The 18,248-nt window shown below is 37.4% G+C and overlaps 1 protein-coding gene and 1 long non-coding RNA gene across 6 annotated transcripts in view; one reads left to right on the top strand and one right to left on the bottom strand.

Moving 5' to 3' along the window:
* The window catches only part of ROBO1 (roundabout guidance receptor 1), a 610,482-nt gene that overhangs the window by 91,685 nt on the left and 500,549 nt on the right, over positions 1 to 18,248 (bottom strand). For all 4 annotated transcript variants that reach the window (XM_081003959.1, XM_081003960.1, XM_081003961.1 and 1 more), the window contains 3 exons: positions 6,218 to 6,338; positions 5,578 to 5,716; positions 3,721 to 3,848 (listed from right to left, as the gene is read on the bottom strand). In XM_081003959.1, the coding sequence (XP_080860085.1) occupies positions 3,721 to 3,848; positions 5,578 to 5,716; positions 6,218 to 6,338 (388 nt within the window). The remainder of the gene's footprint in view (positions 1 to 3,720; positions 3,849 to 5,577; positions 5,717 to 6,217; positions 6,339 to 18,248) is intronic.
* LOC308476426 overlaps positions 1 to 18,248 on the top strand; it is a 157,094-nt gene that overhangs the window by 132,326 nt on the left and 6,520 nt on the right. The window contains exons 1-2 of one of the 2 annotated variants that reach the window (XR_013985887.1): positions 12,819 to 12,885; positions 15,994 to 16,075. This is a non-coding gene — a long non-coding RNA (uncharacterized lncRNA). Of the gene's footprint in view, positions 1 to 12,818; positions 12,886 to 15,993; positions 16,076 to 18,248 lie in introns of those variants that run through there. The other variant, XR_013985886.1, reaches the window with a different exon arrangement.

Here is an 18,248-nt window from a genome sequence, read left to right as displayed (position 1 = left end):
TGCTTGTGCTACATGCACCATTACACAGCTCCTGCATAGGCTACTTTGACTAACTATGGCTTATGACCCAATGCTGTAAGCAACCACAGCCTCTTTATGGAAGGGCAGTGTATCGGAGAAATGGGCTACGCTGCCTGTTTCTCCAACCTGTTAATTATGCATTTGCAGGTAATTTTTTGGGGGGGAGGGGTTTAACCTGTGTATAATATAAGCTGCACCGCTGTGAGAAACGTGTCATGTGAACACTTGAATAAGCTCTCATTCCAGTTTGTGGTGGATTTGCTTGGGTCTAGCTGGGTAGTCTTTTGCTCTACATTCCCTCTGAAGGCAAATTAAAATATGAAACCCTGAAAGGTGAAACCACTGAAAAATGCTTCCATATGGCTGTTTCTCTTTATAGAGGTTGTGGCTTGTAGAACTGTTTAACACAGGGGTTCTCCACATTTTTCAGATTCTTCATGTAAGTACCATCTGCTTCCATAAACCTTGAGTTGGAGGAGTGGAAACTCTCTATGTACTGCAGAGAACCCATGTACTAAGCCGTGCTACATTTTACAACCATTTTGTGGGAAAGCTGCCATGCCGAAACATTTTGGTGGACTTTATATTGGGTCTATAAAATGAAGATCAGTACTCAGTTATAATCCAGAGTAGAACAGCAGTTCATCAAATGAACACATAAACCTGTTTTAAACAGAGAAGATGCCATTTGTAACATTCAGCAAGAGACCTTTCCCTTAATAAGAAATTGCAATGCATACTGAAAGCTGTAGACTGTCCACACAAAAACTAATTCTAAGAAAAGATAATGGATTTAGATACCTTTTATGTGTTATCAAGACAAAAACAAACAAGAGTGGGTTTAGATTTTTTAATGGCTTGGGGTTTTTTATTAGATAACCACTGATTGCTTGGCAAATAGATTAAAGATGGAAATCCATTTTCAATCCTTCATATAACGAGATACAATCATTTTCTTCTTTGATATAGAAATTTACTTGGAAAGGAACTAGGTCCAAAATGATTATAACTCTTTGAATTTATATACTAAGAGAAAGTAGAGAACTGTTCATGGCAAATAAGAAAAAAACTACTACCATTTAAAGACAAGCATACAGCTCTGTCATTAGAGTTGCTTGAAATTTTACAAATAATTTCAAGTCAAGTTCACATTCAGCCTAGCATAAGCCCATGCAGTGACTTCAGGGGGGAAATGATAGGTGAGCAAGTAAACTGCCCATTGGTACTAAACTGCTGATAGCACGTTTTCAATGGGAAGAAAATGCTTCACTGTATTACTTCCTCGATTCCAATTCTCTCCTGTGCCAGTACCCGATCCTTGAAGCAAGGACACTGATCATTGCAGCTGGACAATACTGGATTTGTAAGATGCTCATTTCCAAGTCCAGTTTGTCCCCAAGGATCCTTTGATCACTTCACTGCAGGAAATAACTTCAGTACAGTTCCCTTTGCCCACCGAGTGAGTGCCTTCTGAGTTTTCCCAGGTGTAGAGCCATAGCTAGGTGATCTTGTGCCCTTGGCAGAACTGTCCAGATTGCACCCACTAGCCACAGACAAATTAGCTTTTCTTTCCACCTCTCCTCCAACCCCCCCGTCCACCCATTCAATTTCAATTCCTCACATACTAATCAATATTTTTATTTATAGATATATTTATGGATATATTTCTAGCTAATTTTGTGCCCCCCCTCGCCTACACCCCTGGCAGGGGCCCACCTCACCAACCCCTGGCTACAGCCCTGCCCAAGTCCCTTCTAAGAACAAAATTTGCTCCATTGCTCTTAATGGCAGAAAGGTTTTTAAAGCTGTTCCTAACTTTATGCATATTTTACATCCTTTGACATGTTTATGCTTGCCTAGGAGAAAACTATATGAGATACAATTCAGGTCCCCTACAATCACATTCCCCCCCCCTTCCAAAAACAGCAACAACAACAACACATGAAATTTCTAATTCTTTTTTACTTTTATCATACCTTAGCTTTGCAAACTGAAAACCAAATTCACAGATATACTGGCCTACCAATATTATCAATGGCCCTCTGGTTGTTGCTGGACTCCGACTCCAGCTAGCATTTCCAGTGATCAGCGATTATGGGAGTTGCAGTCCAGCAACATCCGAAGGGTCACAGATTCCCCGTTCTTGATTTAATTAAATACTCTGGTTTATGCCCCATTGCAAATCACTTTAGAACTTGAGAAACTTTGGTCCTAGTCTACAGACATGTACATAAAAAGTTATGTTTTGCTGAAGTATGCCTTTTGGATTTCATGGCATCCAAACTACTTGCAGATTTTTTATTTCAGATGTCTTCATGTAATTACAAATTTATGCTTCAGCAAAGGAAACTCTTAAAAGTATCCAAGCATGCTATTCCTGAAAAGACAACCAGATCTTCGTACTGGAAAACTTCATCAATTCAAATTGATTTGTAGAAAATATTTGCAAATGAAGGAAAATTTGAGGGCAGTAATCTTATGGTAAAGCTTTGTTACACATCTGTTTTCTTCATATACAAAGCAAAGAACCACATGCAGGAATCAAAAGACTATATAGTTCTCTGCTATGAAACATAGTCTGTGCTCCCTTATACTTCAGACCGCAATAAGCAGACAGTAGATAAAGTATAGAATGATTCTTAAATCAAATTGTTGCAATGACTCATAAAAGTTTCCCCACCTTACAACTAAAATGGGACCTATTGTTCTAGCATTAAGCTGTTCAATTTAACATCAAAGCCTGACAAATAAAAAACCCAGTCTAGAAAGTATGCATTTTTATGCACAGTCAAGTGAACAATGAACTCAGTGTAAACCACAAAGCAAAACAACAACAAATAGTCACAGTACTGAAATAAAAAAATATCAAAATAAGTTTTAAGAAACACTGAAGTCCAGATACATCAGAGTCTAGAGACTATCATACAAGGAACCGGGAATAAGACAGAAGATCACAGCCATTAAACTGACGGGCAAAACGGTATGACATCATTGCCTGCCTTCTAGCCAGGAAGGGAAGCAAGGGATTATCTGAAGAGTCAACATCTGGAATGTATATATAAAACCAATGACAGATTTTCACACATACTCATTCATTGAGTTCCACTAGAATTTCACAGTGCAGTAGAAACAGTCATCTGTGACCTGTTTTCACACATTAATACTTGAAATGACGGAATAACTATATTAATCAGCTTGATATACTAAAACAAGGTTGAGTTCTTTAAGAAGTAGAAGTGCATCAATAAAGCCTGTGTTTCCATTAGCTGTATGAAAGATACTGTTCTAACAACTGCACTACATTCAATAAAATACACTGGACACCACTAATAAAAAAAATCTCTTTTTTGAACTTAATCCTTTAGAATGATGAGGAGGATATAAAGAAAAAAGTTTTATCCCTTTTAATTCTAAAAGTATTAACATTACAGACAGCATACTTCTCAGACAACTGGGATACAAAATGCCTTCATTTTCCATTTCCATGATGGAGCATAACTCTTTTCACACAAAGAAAGAAAATGATATTTGAAATATGTAATAGTTCAGCAGAAATCCACCAATAAAATAAGTGATCTTCCTAGATTTTGGCAATGCAAACTTGCAGTGATTATTTATGAGCCCAATAAAATCACAGTTAAAAAACACAAAATTCTATTTCCTTCTCATAGTAACAATAGTCTTTCAAAGCAATTTTACCTTGAACTGTTAGAGTTGCCGATGCTTCTGCTTTTCCAACCATATTTTCTGCAACACAAGTGTAGGAACCCATGTCTCCTGCCATAACTTTTCTAATCTTCAAGGTATGGTCATCACGGATTTCATATCTAAATTAAAGAGAAATAATCTATTAGACTGATTTGTCATACTGCTATATATGAGAGTGGAGCAGGGCTGATTTCTCCAACAAGATAACTGTAAGCTATCAAGGGTATATGCATTGGCATCAATGGTTCTATTTCAGCTAAATGGAAAACCATAACAAGCCTTCAGCCTTTTTGTCCAATACAGTATACAGAAATATATTTAATATTTCCTCTCATGCTGATATGACCATTCCTTTTTTATGTGAGAACATTAATCATTCTAGAAGAAGAAGAAGAAGAAGAAGAAGAAGAAGAAGAAGAAGAAGAAGATATTTAAACGGTTAAAACTGTTTGATCAAAGAAATTAATTGATTAAATATGCAAGGGTCAATTAATATATTCCATTTTTTAAGTACCCTGCCCACCTTTTTAAAGTTTCCTGGTTTCTGACTCTTGAAGCAATCATGTGCTTAGTCCTTTCTCTGTTCCTCCTGAAATAAGCCTGGCAAGGCAGGACTAAGAAACTCCCCTTGAGCAGCCTTCCTTCTTAACAGTGGCAAGCAAAATACACTGCTTTCGTTATTCCCCAGGTGGCCTGTTCTTCAGGCTGCAACTATAGCCATATGATTGGTCTACACTTTGTGTCTCTCTCCAGCTGGAACCTCAGCTGGCATGGCCAGAAGTGAAGAGGCTGCTGGCGCACCAGATGTTTGGGGGTGCTCTCGCATACTTTACAGACACATCAGTGGCTCTATAGAGCCAAACATGGACTCACTTGCTATGATCCATCACCTAAGCAGGTGGCATACTAACACTGGTCAAAGCAAATGAAGAGATAAAAGGAATAATTTTCTTCTTTTAGAAACACATATTCACCTCCTAGTTCACATAAGGCACTATCAGGGGCCTCGTGTCAAATTTTCCCAGCTCCTAAGTGTGCTATCTTTATGCAAAAATGCATTTCCCTGCGTTTAAGGGGAGTTACTACCGAGAATCTCTGCAGTCAGAGAGTGAAACCAATTGAACGCTCTGTTCAAGGAATGCAGGGATGTCAGAGTTGCCTTTAGTAATACACTTGATCACAAACATCTCTAACATAATATCAAGCTGACAAGTAAAAATGGACCAAGACTATCTGCATGATCTTGGGGGCAGGGCAGAAAGTTGTGGGAGACGAGTATCTTTCACTTAACAGGATTGCTCTATCCCTTATATTTTCCCTGGCTCAGGAAGTCAAGAAAACCTTTTCGAAAGATGTTATTAAATGAATTTGAAATTAATTAAACAGACTAAAGATTAACAGATTAACCATCTGATGATGAAATGGTTAAAGCTTCTTTAATTAAATTTATTTACTTAAGAATTTATAACCTGTCTTTCAACCTAAATCTTAGGTCCTGGAATTACAGAGTAGAGAATAATGAAGCTTTCTTTATGACCACAGCACATTCACCAAAACATGATACCAGATAAAATTTCAATCAATAATAAAAACCACAGAGGTAGCTAGGGTTCCACTGTTTTTTGTAACAGAATAAAATGTTCTTGTGAAATTAGTAAAACAACTTTAAGCATGCTAGATTATGTGTGGAGTTCAAGCTTGTAAGATGAAAGTGTGTGCGCAATTTACTGTAGAACAATCTTGTATCACACAATTATGCTCTTCTGGCATCATTATGATTGTTTCACTCCAAGCACACAGTAAACCAAAACCACAATTTCTTGTAGAAGATTATTAAAGTTGCTGCACCTTGCTTTAGGTAGCTCTCCATCATCTTTTCGCCACCTTACTGTTGGCACTGGATCACCACGCGCTTCACAATTAAACTCTGCACTGTCATCTGCGGTTACTGCCAAATTACTTGGTCTCTTCACAAATGATGGTCTTTCTGAAAGAAACAAATGGGCAGCACAGGTTAGAGTGAAAGAAAGGATGGGGACATGAAACATGAAATGCATGCCAAATTTTAAAAGGAAAGTTGCAGTAGTTTTCCTGCAGGGGCAGCATTTACATTTTGGGGGTGGATAATGAGAATTTGCTTTATCCCACTTTATTTTTATGGGCATTTTAAAACAAAAATACCATACATAAGAGAGGTACCCGTAAGTAGGAAACCTGCCAAGTTACAGACAAATTGCCTACATGTTGGCTAGCTACCATTATCCTAATGTACCTTTCCTTGTTAGCGAGCAGAAGCACAGACCAAATGTTCTAGGACCAATGTCCCATGGTCTATGCTGGAGCAATCAAGGGTACTTGGGAAATGTTACCTTTTTGGCATGATCAAAATATGCATTTACCCAGCCTTAAGACAATATTTAGCTTTGGAATCCGTATTTATTTTTTTACATTATATCATGCTACTGATAAAGGAAGAAGCTTTCCATACCTAAAACTGTGAGCTCTGCCACTTCACTCTCTCTTTCTCCCACCATGTTTGTTCCAACACAGACATATTTGCCAGCATCATTCTTCCTAGTATAGGTGATCATCAGCTTTCCTCCTCTGATCTAGAACAAGAAAATAATAATAATTAATAGTAATAAGTCTCAAACGGTTGTGTAAGCAGAATACAATTCACACACCTACTTTTGCTTTTCTCCTGTGAGTTCATGCACCCTCTGAACAGTGTGGGCAGTGTTGTACAGTTGTGCAAGACCACTCCACCCGTTTTCATGTGATTTGTACTATACAACACAGCCCAAACAGTTCAGGAGAAGTATAGCACCCTGATCAATGGAAACAATAGTAGCACTCTACCCTGCCTTGGTCAGACTCCACCTTCAATACTGTGTCCAGTTCTGGGCACCACAGTTTAAGAGGTATAATGACAAGCTGAGGGCTACCATCAGCAATACTAATAAGGGATCAGATTTTACCAAAGGATAATGATTGCATCTTCCTCATTATGAATAAAACTGCTTCAGCTAATAGTCCACAAGAAGAAACCGTAATATAATGATACAGTTCTATTTCCAAAGCCCAACTGACAATATTGTTGATGATGAAAAAATGTATTCAAAAATGTATGTTTTTGAAGAACAACAGCTACATGTTTAGCAGCCTTCTTGTAGGGTAGAGGGACAGATGTTTCAAGAGGTATCTAGCTCACTTAAAAACCTTTCTAGACTTATCCCCTATTTTCCACCAGATCATTAAACCAATGAATGTATTGCCACACACACACACACACACACAGAGAGAGAGAGAGAGAAAGAGAGAGAGAGAGAGAGAGAGAGAGAGAGAGAGAGAATATGCTGTGTATTAAGACCAGTTCTGTATATATACTCAATCCACCACCTACACTCTGCAGTTACATCATCTGAGCCTACTGATTATATAAACAAAGTATGTACAAAAACAATTTTGTTTAATTTACTCTGCAGATATTATAACTTCATTTGTTTTATCTACTTTAGCAACTTTTATGAAATCAGTACTGTAAAGCAGTATTTCAGCAAGCCTATGAAGAAGTACCGGTAGTTGTTTCTCTGTTCCTTTTGAGCATGGGTAGGGAAACTAAGGCCGAGGAGTTGGATCCGGCCCAATCACCTTCTAATTCGGCGCACAGACGGTCCAGGAATCAGCATGCTTTTACATGAGTAGAATGTGTCCTTTTATTTAAAATGCATCTCTGGGTTATTTATGGGGCATAGGAATTTGTTCACTTACTTTTTCCAAAATATAGTCCGGTCCCCCACAAGGTCTGAGGGACAGTGGACTGGCCCCCTGCTGAAAAGGTTTGCTGATCCCTGCTTTTGGGTGATAACACTAATGCTCCCTTTTCACCAGTATGGTATCCAACTGTGATACAATAGCTGTCAATTATGTAAATGATTGACTGTGGTGACTTTCTACTTGATGAGAAGCAGGAGACAGTATTAGAATAAATCTTGTTATTTAATAGTGATTTGATGTTTTAATGTTAAGTTACCAAAGATTTACTTTATTATCTGAGGGCACATTCCCTCCAACTACTAGATAAAGCTACCATTTTTTTAACTTCTATTTCCTTTTCTTTACAATTCAGTACACCACCAAAAATTAATGTCCAGCTTTGAAAATATAAAGATTGTATAGTTCTTCTTAGCTTCTCTTTTTAATATCTGTAAGAGACCCTGCACAGAAAGAATTCAATTTTGCAATGTAGTTAAATATGAATTGTATATGTACTGGTAATGTGGCGAAAGTGATTAAAGTTATGTAACAGTACTTGTGTTTAATACTTCCATATTCTATTGATTTTTCTTTGTTGTTGTCCTTATAAAAATAAAAGCAAAACAAAAAAACCTTCTGTTTTTCATCTACCCAGGAACCTGTTTGTTGTGCTTTACAATGGGAAAAGATCAGGGCAACAGCTAGAGTTTAAATATTGTGGAAGGATGTAAGAAACTGCATGTTTCTTTGTCCTAGCAGTCCTAGGTGCAACCTGAAATTTGCATAGTTCCTGTGACAGCCTAATCTAAATCAATGAAGACTTCCAGCAAACTTAAAAGTCTTGCTCACTATTTTTTTTCCCCCAACTGTGGATTTTGGATATTTTCTTATCATCCAACTCTGCTCAATTGCTATTCATCCACAAGATATACTACAGATTTACACATATAACTCAATACCAGGTATTAAAAGTTTTTCTGGGGGTGGGTTGGGAATTCTCTTTCAATCAGTAACTTATTTACACTTCTGATTCAATACAGAAACAGGAACATGTCAACAAATAACCTATCTGAAGAAGTGTGCATGCACATGAAAACGTATACCAAGAACAAGAACAAACTAAGTTGTTCTCTAAGGTGCTACTGGACAATTTTTAAATTTTTATATATATTTCGACTGCGTCAGACCAACACGGCTACCTACCTGAATCTACCCATTTGTGTGTGATACTAATCCTATCATGATAAATGCATTAGCCACCATAGATTTACAATATGCCTGTTCAGAAGCAGTATGCCACTAAATACCAGTTGTTGGGGCAAACAATGGTGAGCTGCCCTGCTTGTGATATGGCCATTACTGGAAACAGGATGTAGAACCAAATAGATCCTTGGCCTAATCCAGCAGGTCTCTTATCACATTCTTACGGCAGGTGTCCCACACAATACTGACTACTATAATTTTTTCTGATTATTCTTCAGAATGAGAATGGTGGTGTTCTCATATTTTCTTACTGAAGTACAGTGATACCTTGGGTTACAGACGCTTCAGGTTACAGACGCTTCAGGTTACAGACTCCACTAACCCAGAAATAGTACCTCGGGTTAAGAACTTTGCTTCAAGATGCCAACAGAAATCGTGCTCTGGCGGCGTGGCGGTAGCAGGAGGCCCCATTAGCTAAAGTGGTGCTTCAGGTTAAGAACAGTTTCAGGTTTAGAACGGACCTCCAGAACGAATTAAGTTCGTAACTAGAGGTACCACTGTACTATGAGTTTGAATGATAAAAGTAGCCTGATAATCAGGGATATATTGGGGGAAATGGTCTATAACAGGGGTGTCCAACAGGTCGATTGCAATCTACTGGTAGATCCCCAGAAGGTTTCAGTAGATTGCAGTCGATTGCTGGGTCCCTTTCCTTAGCGTTGGTAAAACAGAATCCGGCCCTGCCCGCTCGCCCCGCCCTCCATTGTTGCACGATCTGCAGAACGGAAGATGGAGTTTACTCAGTGAGGCTGTTTGTTTCCCCAGCGTTCAGGCTGTTCCCCTTTCTTTCTTGAGCTTAGGCTTTAATTCTCAAAAATTGGTGCTCAACAACTTTGACCTGAACCCCCCAAAAAGGGGGAAGATCACTGCCAGTTTTTAATTCTGTGAGTAGATCGCAGTCTCTTGGGAGTTGGCCACCCCTGGTCTATAATATATATTCCCGATGAATTTTATTATTAAAATCAATATAAAATACTAAATATTAAAGTATACAATCCTGTTTTAAAGCAACATATTTTTATTAAGGGCAAAATTAAATCATTGCTAGCAATATTTTAGTCTAACTGGATAACTAACAGAATTCTTGTGTTGTAAGTAACATTACTCCACAGAAATTTTTCCATTGAAAAGCTGATCTGTTCAAGTACTCAAACCACACACACACACACACACACACACACACACACACACACCCCACACTCTTCATATGAAGCAGCCCATGAAGAGACACCTTATGTTTTTCACAATGGAACAACTAGAAGTAGGACAAAGTTAACATAGCTGTGCTCTGAGGCTTATGAACTTAGATCACAAATGATAATAATTTAGATTGAAGACAGAAGCACATGTGGTGGAAAAAAGCAAGATTCCCATATAGCCGTGTGAGGCAGACTAATATGATCATTGGCTACAGGGAGCATGTTCACAGTGTGAAGTGCTTCACTAAAGCCGCCTACAGCTAGAAATCTATCCCAGAAAACTTGACATCTTGAGGAAGATAGGACTCTTATTATCACTGCAAGACATATGCACACAAAGATGACAGTCAGTTATTGAGATAGATGAACATGCACATATAATGTAGAATGCACTGCATACAAATGCCTTATTTTTTGCCTTCGGCACAGCTTGTTTGAGCACAGAAACAAAAAGTATGTCCTTTATCATCTAAAAAAACTAGCAGTGCAGAAATTTCAGGGAAGATCTGAGGCATGGAAAATGGATATTAAAAGTGACCCACTAATATGTTTTTTAAAAATAAGTAAAATGTATTTTCGTGTCTGTGATATCAAATACCGAACACATGCAATATATTTAATGGAACTAGTTTAGTGATAATTTTCCCCCACAAGCACAGAAAGTCACACAATCTACTATTTTAACAAGGATAAAATAAAACTACAGTACTTACTGGTTTGGGACAACATTTTCTGCAATGTCAACAACAAACAAAGCCCCCCATAGCGTGTGCAAAATGCACCTTGTCATTTAACTCACTCTTAACTGGCTTTGCTCACTATCAGTGATATCATTTCATACCAATGTCCGATTGGCTACACAATATTTGGTGCCACCCAGTTCACTGTGTTGAAATCTTGGTTGAAATCCTTATCGTTATATCTAATCCAGACAAATGCAGAGAAAAAATGCTGCTTTGGAGCCATAATGGAATACAAGGTCACTGAAAAAGATATTCGCCACCATCACATTTAAAAAAAAAAAATTGCAGAAAATATTTCTGCACATACACATACCCTGAAACCCAAATTGAGTATTTGGGACAGATCTGCTTTTATATGTGTTTATATTCACACTAAATATATTACTGATCACTTATACAAATGAACACCTTAATTATTGTCCATCTTCAAGTAACAGTGACCTCATTCACACATCAAAGTAAGCAAACTATAGCTTACCAGGACTGTACAAACATGCAGCCTTCAACAGAGGAGATCACAGCGGCTTGGTTTCACCCCAGTCTGATTTAATCCCTAGCTGAGCTAACGCCAAATTGACTTTTTATTTTAAAGCATTTCTGAACGGCTTCATATTTTAAATATTAAGTGGTGTACACTACTGTATGTGCAATATAAAAACAATATCCATTAAAACAAAACAGCAGCCTAAAATCAATTAAACAATACAAAGACATAAAAGCAAATTAAATAGATTCAGGGTCTTCATACACCTAAATCAGGGTCCATTGTTATGCATCAGATAAAGATAATAATAATAATAATAATAATAATAATAATAATAATAATAGTCTTATTATTATTATTATTATTATTCCGCCCATCTGACTGAGTTGCGGCTTCCAACAAATTATTAAGAGAAGCATTGGTTCTCTGTGGGACTATCTCCTTCTTATCTACTCCTCAATTTATAATTTTGAAGTAAGGAAATGTGTTACAAGCCTGCAATTAATGTATTCTCAAGGAAACTGACCCTGTTAAGCTTCTGGAATTTTCTACCACTTAGGGAAATGGAATGTGCAAAACCCTAATGTCCCTCTTTGAGATACTTTAAGCTGTTAAGAACATTCATCTCCTGACTTACAGAAGCTTCATATGGAAGGTGTTATATTTTTGCTATGTGGTTCATTGAGCAATAACAGAATGCATATAAATTAGTCTTTGAAACAGTAGCTGGGTTTAAGCTAAGGAGCGACATGCTCATAGTTCTATGAAACAGAAGAGATGTGAAGTCTCTATATTAGCAATCTTCCCTCTGTGCCTGAATATAGCTACCACTACAGAAAATGAGAAATATATAAGATGACAATGCATAGGATTATAAAATTCAGACCATAATGCACAATTATTCTTGATTCACTGCTTTATGTTTTTCCTCTGTATAATCAATAGCTGAAATCAGAAATAAAAAGTGAACTTGAACTGAACTCATTTCCCATTATTCCTTAATTTTTCTGCCCTGGAAAAAGTCAGATGATTTCATGTCTCAGTTTCAAAGAATTTCCCCCCACCCTCACAAGTATCACCACTATCAAGTTATCCACACTTTTCCAAGGTCAAACATTCTAACAGATGGATAATAATTAACAGCTTCAGGCACATACAAAGATCATATTTAGCTTAAAATGACATTATTAAAAATACAGTAAATTTTCTGGACAAAAAAAGATAGTCACGAGCCACAAATTCATGCTAAGAAGCTAAACCAATCTATCTGAATTACAAACCAGCTACTCAGTTTGCCCTTATATGAACTTACCGTATACCTCTGAGAAGTGACCAGTGTGCCATGTAGCATTTTCCTGATCCTAATTGCCGTTTCCTGTCACTGCAACTTCAAAGCAGGAGCTAATTAGCTTCTCTTCCTCTTAAGCCTGATTTCCTGCTAGACAACCCTAAGGATGTTTCTGCCAAATGAAAAACGTCTTCTTGCATTCTACGTGTGACGACATACTACAACCCCCATGTCCTACATGGCAGTATATGACACCTAGAAAGAAGGGTGGTATATAAATGTCAACAACAATACCACCACCACATTGAGGTTTCTGGGGAGATGTTGTTTCTTCCTCCCCTTTGATTTGTTTAACAGGAGATGCAGCACTCAACACTCACTGAACTTTCTCAACATTCAAAATGTACCTTCTGGTCCAAAAAGGTTGGTTGCCCCAGGCTTAACACAATGAAAGCAGGGGTTTTTAAAAGGCTTAACTGTGGGCGGGGTATACTAAAATCCCTCTTGTATAATCACAGAAGTATCCATTTCCTATATATTTGCATTATTTTTAAAAAAGTTGTCTCATAGTATAATTTCCCCATTTGAGGGATGATATAGGACTTATCGGCCAGCAGATATTTTCCCCATGTACAGATATCTGTGCAGAAGAATCTGTTACGTACATATATGTCTGTCAGCCAAGCCAATTTCCAATAATGGAAAAGGAGCTTCCAGCATCATCATCATCTTTTTTTTTAATGTGCAACATCACACAGCAATTTCTGAATGGCCAAGACAACATAATAAGTAACATCTCTTGATGCATTGGGATACTGTGCTTGAAAAACAAGCTAATATTTCCTTCATTAAAAACGTACAGGACTTCACTTGTTATCCCAATGAGAAGATGCACTTGTATTATATAGACAGACTGTAACTCAGAAGCATATGGAATAAATTGTTCTTGCAAAATCTTGTGACGCACAAAGAATTTAAGCAAAACAAACCCCTCTTTATTTCAAACAGTTCATTAGCTTAAAACATTTGGTTCTAAAAAAATGGATTTAGTTTTTATGCAAGGAAGCTAACCCTTTACTGAAACTTATATATTCTTGAAAATTGGAATTACTAAACAAGCCTGCAGCTACAGTTTTCATGTTAAGAATTTTGAACAGTAAATATTTCCAATTACACCTAGCTATTGTCTGGATCAATATTAATAATTTAGCAGTAATTAAGATATTATGTGATGAAATAGTGTCAGTTTAAAATGTGGATTGAACCAAAATTAAGATTTAGGGCAATGAGCAAGGCTATATATAGTGAATTAATTCTGTTCATCAATCTGCATTCTTCACTCAAAGCATTCTGAAGCCATCCCACTAATGTTAAATGTCTCATACAGCCTCTGCTGTACAACCAGATGACATTCTGTTATGCCTTTCTGTCTTTCATTACCTCCCTGAAAATAGCTTCCAGTTGCAAATAAAACCACTTCAGCTTGGTTACCCAAACCCTGAAACCGTATAAATTGTGACAGAAAGTATCTAGTTTTTTGCCTAGTGCTGCAAAGCAGTTTTGGAAGAAGTCCAACATCTTGTATGTTGGTTCGGTGCTTTTGCACATGCTTGCTATCTGTACTTGGCACAATCCTGAGAAGAGGTAATTGCAACTCTGTTCAGTGGAGGAAACCAAAGACCTGAAACAAATATTATTTTTGAAGTTCTGTGCTTTGAATTACACTTTTCATAGGGCCAGAAGTTGTATAGGAACTTCAGAAATGCAAAGCTATCCATAGTGGAATGCGAAATAAGCAAAATGTGAAATGACTAGACTGAAAGAAAATAAAATGTATCAAAGAAATCTAAACAAGGATACACTAATCATTCACATCTGTTTCCAAGCTCCACGCAAGAGAACCTCTTTCCCCCTAAAATATTGTGCAACTCCCCTCCCTGCTTTGAGAGAATGCAATGAATGAAAAGTCATCATACATTTCAAGAGAGGTATTTTTAAAACAGTTTTATTATGTCCCTTGTAGTTTACAGATGCAAAAAGATGCAGCTTAGCTACAAATATATCTAGATAGGTAGAATATTTTCTACCCCCATCATTCTGGTGCCCATCCACCACCCAGGGAAGCCTTGAACGATTTAAAATCACAATAAAAAATTAAACAATTAAAACACATACATTACACAACACTAAAATCAGTTAAAAGCCACAGCAACAAAGATCATCAGTAATATGACTTTAATAGTTTAAGCCAGGCTTCCTCAACCTCGGCCCTCCAGATGTTTTTGGCCTACAACTCCCATGATCCCTAGCTAGTAGGACCAGTGGTCAGGGATGATGGGAATTGTAGTCTCAAAACATCTGGAGGGCTGAGGCTGAGGAAGCCTGGTCTAAGCCTCTTAGAATATAAATGTTAGTATCTCAAACAGATTATAAATAAAAGAATGTGGTCCTTCCTATCAGCCAAGATCACACCCTCATCGGAGATGAACAGCACAATCATAAGCAGATTTACTCAGGAAGTACCGTATTTTTCGCCCTATAGGACGCACTTTTTCCCCTCCAAAAATGAAGGACAGAGCGTCCTATGGGACGAAAAATACGGTAAGTCCCAATATGTTCAATGAAGTTTATTCCCTAGAAAGTGTGTTTAGGATAGACCACCTTAGCTTTGAAGAGTGGCCGAAATTCAAGAGGACTGGGGCAGAATTTTTGGTAAAATATAAGCTAGTCTTAGTGGGTTGGGGGCTCCGTCAGATTAATTTGGTAAACAGGCAACAGTCACAGGTCATCCTACAACGTTTTATGAGAATGCTGCCTATTACCTTAATCACTCTTCACATAAATGCAGATGTTAATATTAATATTTAAAATGTGGTGCTTGTGCTGTGACTTAATCCTGTGTCTTTAAAAGGGGCACAGCTTTAAATATTTTGCCACTGGCAATATACAGCCCCAACTCTGGAAGGAAACTTCTACTCCCCAAAAGCCCACGAGGTAACTACTGAAATAGATTGCCTGAGGCTGCAAAGCCATTCAGTTTAAGCAACCTCTAATGGAGAAAAAAATTGGGGCTGCAACTTTCATCCTTCCATTAAGGTTTTCTAGCTCTTTGAGGGAAGAACTGCATGGCAGATGCTACCCTATTCTGCTGGCCTGGACACCAGCTCTGCTCTGAGATATGACCTAGGGTGGGGGAAGAGGGCCTCCCAGAAGAGACTGCTCTTTGTCAAGCACAAGGATGTCACTGGCAGTGGTGGAGTTTCTCCTGTTCTTCATAGCCAGAATCTACATTGATAGAACTATGTAACTGCAATGTAAGAACTGTAACTTGTGTTTGAACTTGCTTTTCCCTCTTCCCTCCCACTTCCTTTTCCTGATATGTCATGTATTTAGATTGTGCGTGTCTCAGTACTGATCTTTGAAAGATGCTCAGAGCCTAAATGGTGGGGTATGAATGAAATGAAAAACACCAGGATTAATAGCCATTCCTCAACCCATTTCTAACAACCAAAATCATTTTCTTTCTTTTAGCAATTCAGTTTTGAAAATCCTAGACAGCACAAGTAGCTGAAGCTCAAAAGAAGTACCAGATTTCTTCTAATTTCTTTAAAAGGTACAGTCTTGTAGTCTCTCTCATTTTACTACTGTAAGTGGTCCTTGAAATTCAAAAATCTAGCAAGAATGCCCAAATATTTTCAGTTTCCAGTCTGATGGCAGTTTCAAAACAGTCGTTTTAGGTAATACATATCTGCTCCATATTTGTTCCATTTAGGACAAAAGACAACAGAAATTTTTACAGAACATTAATAAATGTAGTTTCCCCAACTTAGCAGATTAATTCCAAATTTATTTCAATGACAAATCATGTTACATCATATAACTGGACAAAATAAATATTTGGTTGCATGCATTTAAGCATAGTACAGGATAATATTGTTGTTGACTTTCTCAAACTTCAATTATTTTAAAAGTCTGAAAAATTTATAGAGTTTATCTAAATATTCATACTGCAATGGTGTTCCAGCTGAATATCATTTTTAGTTGGCCAACTCACTCATACATATAATGTGATTTTCAGCTCCCATAGGCTGTGATATTACAGATACAATGAATATTTGTAAATTTTGTTTCATGAATATTCATAACAGATGCGTTCCAAATAAGGCAATAGGTTAACAGTTACTACAGATCCATGAAAAGGAAACATTACTTGTGCCCAATATTTCACAATTTATTTCATAGAATAGGGATGAGAAAAATAGCTGGATATGAAGCACAATAGCAAACAGGTCTGTCAGGGTCCTATATAAGGAATAATGTGGCAGAAAAGTCTGGAACACTACTAAATATTAATCCATTTTTTAAAAATTGCCACACCAAAGAAAGGATGAGTACACAGAACCCCCACCTTTTATTTATTTATTTTTTTAAATGATATTTATTGAAAAAAGAATATATTTTTTAAATTACAAAGAAAAAAGACAAAACAGAAAAATAAAAAAAATAAAACCATCATTTTCAAATTCTCCACTTTCATTACCTTCTTTCTATGACCTCCTCCTCCTCCCTTTTCTTGTATCTTGATTAATAGTTGTCACAGCAAATCCTTTCCATAATTCATAGTATTCTGTCATTACATTACCTTACTCTATTTTCATCTTATCTTATAAAAAACCTTAAAGCTTAAGACTTAAACCTTATTTTTACCAACTTCTCATAACCATTACCTTTTTACCTAATTCTTTAAACATTTTTACAAGAGCCAAGTAGTTTCATTTCAACATTTTCCTAACATTCATCAATTTTATAAAACATTCCTAATGATAGAAAAAAGAAATAAGAACAATCCAATCTTCTTCCAGCGTCCCTTCCTCCTGGTCCCGGGTTTGTCAGTCCTTTTTATCCCATTAGTCTGGCACATTAACCTGGTGATCTTATATCCGAGGCCTTCAAGTCCCTTCCATGTCCCTTCCGCAGCTCTTCTTCATATTTTCCTTTCACTCGTGGGAACTCCAGCTTGGTAGTGTTTTTGACCCTTTTCAACAAATCAGCCCCTTTCCCATAGTCTAGACTAGATTCCATGTGGTATTTTAAGACATGTTTCAAATTCCCTCCAAAATTGGGAGCCCCCACAGCTCCAAACATCTGACGGCCCATTGCCAGACTCGGAAAGTCCAAACATCTCTGCATAGGGGGGTCAGTCCAACCCCCCATTTCCAAATCAATCCAAACTTTATCTTTCCAAATCTGGTTTTTTCCAAGTTCATTTGTCAAATCCAAAGGCTCATTTTCCTGCAGGGCCAAAAGTTCCTCCCTTTCTGGCGCCCAAGATTCAGCAACATCCTCTTCTCTCAACTGTTCTGTCATGGCACACTCCTGTTTAAGTTCCTGGGTGGGCTCCATATAGTTTCCCACTACCTGTTCAAATGTTCTGGCCGCATTAGTCATCAAATCCGTCTTCTGGCTTAACTGATCCAATAGGGCATTTATTTTACAGAAAGCACCCAACAGTGCTTCTGAAAACATTGTCCTGCAAGGTCACAAGTCCTTTCCCACGGTTGTAATCTGTGGCAGCTGCAAGCTCCCTAGAATTAGTTACAGTTTCACAGTCCCCCTCTAGGGGGAAAACTTCTGGTTCTTTCTTTTAAAGACAATAGCAACAAAGTTTTTTTTTTAAAGATATTTTGTCAATATTTGTTCCTTTAAAATGCGAAAGGAAACAGTGGAATCACAATGTTACTCTTCTTTTAACTGTCTGTCAAAAACATTTGTCTCTGGTCAATGAG

The sequence above is a fragment of the Podarcis pityusensis genome (assembly GCF_964106645.2).
Source record: "Podarcis pityusensis genome assembly, chromosome: 4".
Taxonomy (NCBI): Eukaryota; Metazoa; Chordata; class Lepidosauria; order Squamata; family Lacertidae; genus Podarcis; species Podarcis pityusensis.
This window is presented reverse-complemented; position numbering and strand designations above follow the sequence as displayed.